Source organism: Lagenorhynchus albirostris, chromosome 2 (genome assembly GCF_949774975.1).
Source record: "Lagenorhynchus albirostris chromosome 2, mLagAlb1.1, whole genome shotgun sequence".
Taxonomy (NCBI): Eukaryota; Metazoa; Chordata; class Mammalia; order Artiodactyla; family Delphinidae; genus Lagenorhynchus; species Lagenorhynchus albirostris.
In genome coordinates this window covers 164,338,243-164,346,180 of record NC_083096.1, presented here as the reverse complement: position 1 = coordinate 164,346,180, position 7,938 = coordinate 164,338,243, and the positions used below count along the sequence as shown (strand labels likewise).

The 7,938-nt window shown below is 47.1% G+C and overlaps 1 protein-coding gene across 6 annotated transcripts in view; it reads right to left on the bottom strand.

Annotated features, from left to right (window-relative positions):
- Positions 1-1,074: 1,074 nt before the first annotated feature.
- The window catches only part of PTAFR (platelet activating factor receptor), a 37,227-nt gene continuing 30,363 nt past the window's right edge, over positions 1,075-7,938 (bottom strand). For 2 of the 6 annotated variants that reach the window (XM_060140868.1, XM_060140870.1), the window contains 3 exons: positions 2,059-4,822; positions 1,771-2,014; positions 1,075-1,701 (listed from right to left, as the gene is read on the bottom strand). In XM_060140868.1, the coding sequence (XP_059996851.1) occupies positions 3,748-4,806 (1,059 nt within the window). In that variant the 5' untranslated portion in view covers positions 4,807-4,822 and the 3' untranslated portion in view covers positions 1,075-1,701; positions 1,771-2,014; positions 2,059-3,747. The remainder of the gene's footprint in view (positions 1,702-1,770; positions 2,015-2,058; positions 4,823-7,938) is intronic. The other 4 variants (XM_060140872.1, XM_060140871.1, XM_060140869.1 and 1 more) reach the window with 4 other exon arrangements.

The window sequence follows — 7,938 nt, the reverse complement described above, 5'->3', positions numbered from 1 at the left end:
AATGTGGATACACTGATTATGATTCAGTTCCTGCAACTATACTTCGATTAAAACAAAGAAAGATTCAGTTCCTGCCCCCAGGGTAGGAAAGAATACATTGAAATGGATAAACTTCAATAGTTTTTAGGGTATAAAAAAGTTGCACCCTCCCAGACCTAAAATGCTGCTAGGTCAATTAACCTGTCTAGAGGAATTCAGGAAGGCTGCCTCGAAGAGGTGTTCTGGGCTGGGTCAAAAAGAAGAGAAAGCATCTGAGAAGGTCACAACCAGGCAGAGGTCACAGGGGCAGTAAAGGTGGTTGTATTCAGAGTGGTGAGGCAATCATCAGAGCCGTAGCATGAGCTACAACCTAAAATTACTACCTCCCCTGGGCCTGGATGGGAGTGAGACCCTGGCTTGTGTGTTGGAGCAACATTCTGAGAGAAGCAAGGGGGCAATCACAAGATACCATCTCGGAACTGCCTGTCTCTTTATTGAGCACTTACTGAATGCAGATCCTGTGTACTTTATATACTTAGCAATGTTTCCTAAAGTGTGCTATGCAACTTGTGGGGCATATGAGGTGACTGTAAACAGGACACCAAGAGCATTTTGATTTTCATTTTTTCTTTTTTTTTAAATAAATTTATTTATTCTATTTTATTTATTTATTTTTGGCTGCGTTGGGTCTTCATTGCTGCACGCGGGCTTTCTCTTACTTGCGGCAAGCGGAGGTTACTCTTTGTTGCAGTGCACGGGCTTCTCATTGCAGTGGCTTCTCTTGTTGCAGAGCATGGGTTCTAGGTGCGCAGGCTTCAGTAATTGTGGCTTGCGGGCTCAGTAGTTGTGGCACGCGGGCTCTAGAGCGCAGGCTCAGTAGTTGTGACGCATGCTCTGCGGCATGTGAGATCTTCCCGGACCAGGGCTTGAACCTGTGTCGCCTGCATTGGCAGGCGGATTCTTAACCACTGCGCCACCAGGGAAGTCCCTTGATTTTAATATTTGTGTTTTGTGTTTATTTTTACCTTCTATGTGTGGCAGGTGGCATTTGTTTTCATTTACAATTTAGTTCTAAAGCATTCTTTTAAACAGGTGAAAGTTTTAAAAAGTGACTCGATTTAGAGAAATATATTTCTTGAGTAAACATACAGATGGTACATGGATATTGCAAAATTTACGAGGGGAGTACACAAACGGCTGAAATTCAAGAAACAATGTGCTTTAGCATACAAGCATTTATCTCATTCAGAACTCTTTCGGTTGCAAGTAATAGATAATCACTCAAATCAGCTTAAGCAAAATAAGAGAATGTATCCTAAAAGGGAATCTCACAAGGACCCGAAGGAAGCAGCGCAGATGTTGAGCTTCGAGAAGGGCTGGGCCTGCAGGAAGGGAGCCAGCAGGCCCCTGGAAGCACGGCCCCTCCTCGCTCCAGGCCCCTGCGGTTCCCCTGGTCTCTGCCTTGCTCTGCACACCTCTGTCTTCTCTCTGAGCAGAGCCGTTTTCTCTACTACATTCATGCAGGTGCCTCCCTCAACCCTGACCCGCTGGCCACACTCACACACCTCACACACACACACACGCACACCTCTCACACACACACACTCACACATACACGCAGACACACACCTCACACATACACACGCGCACACACACCTCACACACAAGCACACACATACACACGCGCACACACACCTCACACACAAACATGCAGACACACACCTCACACACTCACACATACACGCAGACACACACCTCACACATACACACGCGCGCGCACACCTCACACACACATACACGCACACACACCTCACACACATACACACGCGCACACACACCTCACACACAAACATGCAGACACACACCTCACACACACTCACACATACATGCAGACACACACACACACCTCACACAGACATGCAGACACACACCTCACACACTCACACATACATGCAGACACACACACACCTCACACACATACACATGCAGACACACACACCTCACACACACACCTCACACACACACGCACACACACCTCACACATACACACACACCCCTCACACACAGACATGCAGACACACACACCTCACACACACACGCAGACACACACACACACAGCTCCAGAGTTTAAATGTGTTCCGGTAAGTGGCCTGCAGAGCCTGAAAGAGCATCCCTGAATCTTGCTGCTTATTCCCAAGCGAGAACCTGACTGGCCCCACTAGAGACAGATGCTCACCTCTCATCCCTTCAGCTCCTATCGGAGGGTCGGGGGAACAAATTCTCAGAAGAAGGGAGAATCTGGGATGAGCAGTCAGCCTGACCTAGAGGTATCTGCTCCTCATAACTCTATGAGGTAGGAAACTCAGTTCACAGGCCCTGGGCAGGAAGTGACAAAGCCACAGCTTGAACCTGGGTCTGTGTGACACCGAAGTTCAAGTCCGCTGCACTATCCACCTAGTCACCACCTGCTAAGTCCAGCCCACAACTGCCACCCCAGACCCAAGCAGGTCTCTGGCCCATTGGGAGGCATTTATCAAAATCAGCCCAGTATGCGGGAAACGAGGATCCCAGCTTTGTGGGGTCACTGGCTGGAAGGGAAGACGATTTCTGGAAACCAGGGAAGGCTCCTCCTAGCCCCTGGGTCTGAGGCTGTCAGGTTCACACTGCAGGTGCTCAGGGTGCGAGAGGAGGCTCAGGTATCTAGAACTCCTCAAGAGAAGTTTTCACCTCTCTTCTGCACCCAGAACTCAAAGTGCCTGCCTGCCCTTGGGATTCTAGTTGCTCTTCTCAGCTCGTGGCAGCTAAGTCAGAGGGGCCTCTCAGAGGTGAGGTGGGGAGGGGAGCTACGGACTCCTTCCACTTGGAGGCCTTCCTGCAGGTACTTCTCAGCCTAACTGCCCTTTCCCACGGAAGCCTCTGGGCATCGCAGTGGCCTGGAGGGCCCCAATTTGGCTTTGAGGGGACTTTGCCCACCCACAGTGGGTGGCTGTGCTGCAGGAGTTACTTCTTCAGGGTCCCTTGTTGAGACAGAAGGTGGATGTGGGTGTTGTGTCTCTCCCGCTGCCCCAGAGCTGCCCCAGGCCTGAGGTGAGGCCTGTGCGGAAACACACATCTGCCCCAGGAGACAGGCTCCCCATCCTAGCTTTCGGTCTATGCATGTTTTATCTTCTCTGGTCATCACTCAATACAGGTTGTTGCATGACTCGGGAGAGGGTTCCACCAAGCCACTTCCCCTGAGAGTGCCACAAAGACCTTGTGCCTTTAGGTAGAGACTGGGCGGCACCATCCTAGCTTAAAAGTCTATCCCAAAGACGGTGCCACGCAGCGAGGGGAGCGTCCCTTTTCCAAAACCCCTTCTCTGACTTTTTAGTGATAAAGGGAGTGGTTGCCCAAAACTTTAGGACTTACTCATTTGGGACTGCTGTCCTGGTAGGATGAACTGGGTGGCTCAGTGTCAACCCCCAAGGACTGCCCCTGGCCCTGACATTCCTTCCAGAGCTGTCAGACTCAGGCGCTCGGGATGAGGTTACCAACCAAGGTTATTATGGCATGTGCCCAAAGGTGGCTGAAAGGGCTCATTCAAGTTCTGGATTTCCCAGCAGTCTGGCTCTACCCAGTATCGACACCTTGGTGAGGTAGCCTCCATACCTAATGGGCCACCAGTGCCCAGGGAGCAGATGCCAGGGCCGCATCAGATACCCCTTCCTCCCCCAGGTCCCTCCATGATGTCCATGGAGGATAAGCCTCTGGGCTCCAAACAATCTGGGCCTAATCTTTGAGGGAATTGACAGGGACCTGTTTGAGCGGCATGACCACTTCGGTGCCTGTCTCCGTGGTGAGCCGGGAGCATTTCCGGCTGCTGCGCATACTGTAAAACTTCTCCGTTAGGTGCTTACGGAACTTCTTGGTGAGGAAACAGTAGATGATGGGGTCTAAGACACAGTTGGTACTAAGGAGGCAGAGAGTGATCTGATGTGCATCGTTAATAGCCTGGTGGGAGTTGCTCTTCTGGAAGTCCAGCTCAGCCAGGGTCCAGGGCAGCTGTACAATGTGGTGGGGCACAAAGCAGATGATGAACACAGCCAGCACCGTGCAGACCATCCAGAGCGCCCGGCACTTGATCTCTGCATTGCGCTGCATCTGCATCGGCTGCGTGAGCAGCGTGACGATGATGACCAGGTTGCAAAAGAGGATGATGAGGAAGACGAGGAAGAAGCTGAACACGAGGAAGACGTGGATGATGAGGACTGGGATACTGCCCTTCTTGTAGTGCTCAAAGCAGCGTGTGATGTTGCCTGAGCCCGTCTTGTTGGGCACTGTGTTGGTGGAGTCCAGGATGAGGTAGTAGGATGCAGCGACCACAATGGCCACCCAGATGATCAGGGACAAAAGGATGCCACGCTTGCGGGTGGTGACCTGAACGGTCTTGATGGGCTGTGTTACAGCCTGGAAGCGGTTATAAGTGATGACGGCCAAAAAGGCCACTGAGCAGTAGGTGTTAATGAAGAAGAAGCAGCCAGCGAGGTTGCACAGGAATTCAGGAAGAATCCAGTTGCCCTCGTTGTAGTAGTAGAGGATCCACAGGGGCAGAGTGACCAGGAAGAGCAGGTCAGCCATGGTGAGATTCACCATGAAGATCTTTATCTCGTTGAATTTCTTGGAAGGGTACAGGTGGGCAAAGACCCACAGCACATAGCTGTTGGCGAGGACCCCCAACACAAAGATGATGCTGTAAAAAATTGGGAAGAGGGTGTATCGGAACTCAGAATCCACACGAGAGGAATCATTTGCCTCCATCACGGTGGGCTGGAGTGGGCAGCTGGTCATAGGATCCTACCTGTGCCTGGAAGACCACACAGAGATTCCGGTTAATGAAGGGCTAACAAGGGACTATCTGATTTACTCAGTTCCAAGACTCTCATTTTGCACATTTTAAACACTCTAAAATTGGTGGCATTTTCCAATTAATTGGCATTTTTTTCTTCCTACATAAAATAATGGTGTGTTTTTTAAATGAATGGCCTCTGACATTCAATAAAATCAGTGGCAGTTCAGTTTCTTTTCTCTTGTTCCATTTAAAAATATACTTTTTTATTCTTTAGCTTGTTTTGACTTAGAGTTTTAGATAATCTATTCCTGGTGATGAAACAGATGGAAATTAAATTTTTTTTAATTTAAATTCTATGGTTTTTAATTTCTGACAAAATTTGAATATTGGTCTAGTGATAAAATTTGAGATAAAAATTTTGATGGTAAAATGCCTTATGTTAAAAAATAATTCACATGCCCATACAAAATCTAGAAAGTACACAGATGTATATTAGAGTCACCCAGAGAATGAAATAGTAGCTATATATTAGAAAGAATGAGTTAGATCTGATTGTACTGCCATGTAAAGTTGTCCCTGGATAATATTGTTAAGTAAAACAAAACAAAACAAAAAAGTTGGTATGACCCCGTTATGTACTTGTATATGATATAGAAAATGATCTAGAAGGATACCCCTCAAAGCGATGACAGTGGTGAAACCTCTGGAAAGGTGAAGTGGGCTTGGTGGGAAGTATAATTACTTTACATTTTTTTTTTGTTTGTTTAAACTTTTTAGGAGTGTGCATTGCTTTAGTAATTAAAATTTTTTAAGTATAATTTTAAAAGAAAAGTATACAATGGAGAAGCCCAACAGACAATACTTTAACCAAGTAAACAAGAGTAGCATCATCATTAGTAAGACATGTCAACATCATGTACCCCTGGTACGATGTACTGACAACGACACAACACCACTTGTGGTATTCTTGCCAAAAATGCATAATCTCAATTTAGCCATGAGAAAACATCAGACAAAGCCAAATTGTGCAACATTCTACAAAATGACTGATCAATAGTGTCAAGGTCACGAAAGACAAGGAAAGACTGAGGAACTATCATAGATCAGAGGATATAAAGGAGACATAGGACAACTAAGTGCAAAGTGGGATGCTGGATTGTACCCGGGAACAGAAATATTGTTAGGGGAAAACTGGTGAAGTTCAAATAAGGTCTATAATTTAGATAATACTGTAAACATGTTCATTTCCTGGTTTTGATCATTGTACTATGGTTTTATAAATTGAGAATGCTGGGTAAAGGGCATATAATGAACTCTTTGTACTATTTTGCAACTTTTTTGAAGGCCTAATATTATTCCAAAACAAAAAGGTGTTTGTTTTAAGTACAGTTGACCCTTGAACAACACAGGTTTGAACTCTGTGGGTCCACTTATACATGGATTTTTTTTTTGATTAATACAATACAATACAATACAAAAATACAATACTACACGACCCATGGTTGGATGAATCCACAGATACGGAACCCCACAGAAGGAGAGACAACTGTAAAGTTATAAGAAGATTTTCAACTGCGGGGAGGGTGGCGCCCCTAATTCCTGTGTTGTTCAAGATTCAACTATATATGAAAGAAGATTAAAAGTAGCCATAATCGCACTACCCAAAGTCTGGTTCATTTTCAACAGTTCTTTGTCCCCATCCACTGTCCAGAAAAACCAGTTCCTCCCTCCCCGCTTGTCCCTCCCACTATGTTGCCATCACATGAGCCTGGAAGCCCCTCTTATGTTTGTGTTGCAGCTGAGGGGAATGGGATGGCAAGAGACTCGGGATTAAGCAAGGCCCAAGGCTCATCATATATCATAGTAGAGTGAAAAGAGCAGGGAATAGGCAGTGAGAAGCAAGGAAGACAATTAACACTTAAGAGCACCTCTTTTGGAGCCAGGCACCCTGCTCAGTGCTTCCACACACACTATCTTTGAGTCTCGCGAAAGCCCTTTGAGATAGGAAGTAAGATCCCCATTTTACAGAATAGGAAACGGAGTATAGGGTGGTTATGTGACTTGTCCAAGGTCACACAGCATTAAGGGATGGAGCCAGGATCTCAAATCTAGCTCTGTCTTCATATGTTCATTCATACATTCAACCAAAAATATTTCTGAGCACCAACTGCGTGTCAGGCTCACTGCCAAACACAGGAGACGCAGGGTGAACATGACCGACAGGACCCTGCCTTCAGGGAACTTAGAGTCTCGTGGGGGCGATAGACAAAAGCAGTGTAAACAAACATAGCTGCTATACAAAGAAAATAGGGTGCTGACATGGAGAAGAAAACAGAGATCTACTTTTTTAATATAAATTTATTTATTTATTTATTATTTATTTTTGGCTGCATTGGGTCTTTGTTGCTGCACACGGGCTTTCTCTAGTTGTGGCGAGCAGGGGCTACTCTTCTTTGCAGTGAGCGGGCTTCTCATTGCAGTGGCTACTCTTGTTGTGGAGTACGGGCTCTAGGCACATGGGCTTCAGTAATTGCAGCACATGGGCTCGGTAATTGTGGCTCACGGGCTCTCGAGCGCAGGGTCAGTAGTTGTGGCACATGGGCTTAGTTGCTTTGTGGCATGTGGGATCTTCCCCGACCAGGGATCAAACCCGTGTACCCTGCATTGGCAAGCAGATTCTTAACCACTGCGCCACCAGGGAAGTCCCAAGATATCCATTGAGGCCTGAAAGAAGAGCCTAGGAAGAGAGTTCCAGGCAGAGGGATCTGCATGAGTCTAGCACTATGGCAGGAAAGAGATTGGTAGGTTCCAGGAACTGGAAAAAAGGCCACCTGATGGTCCTTGCCCTGACCTCTGGCTGCCACTCCACCCTCATCTCATGCCACCTTCTCACCAGGTTCCAGCCAAAATGGACTTCCCAGGTGGGTCTTCAAACTCACCCAGAACTCTCCTGCTTCAGCCTGCACACATACCATGCCACTGCCTTGAACATGCTTCCCTATCCACACCCCACTGCCACCTGGCCAACTCCAACTCATGTTTCAGACCTTAGCTGAATTTCACTTCTTCAGGGAGGTCTTCAATGACCTCCAGGTCAGGTCAAGTCCCATCTCAAAGCTCCCTATACTTCT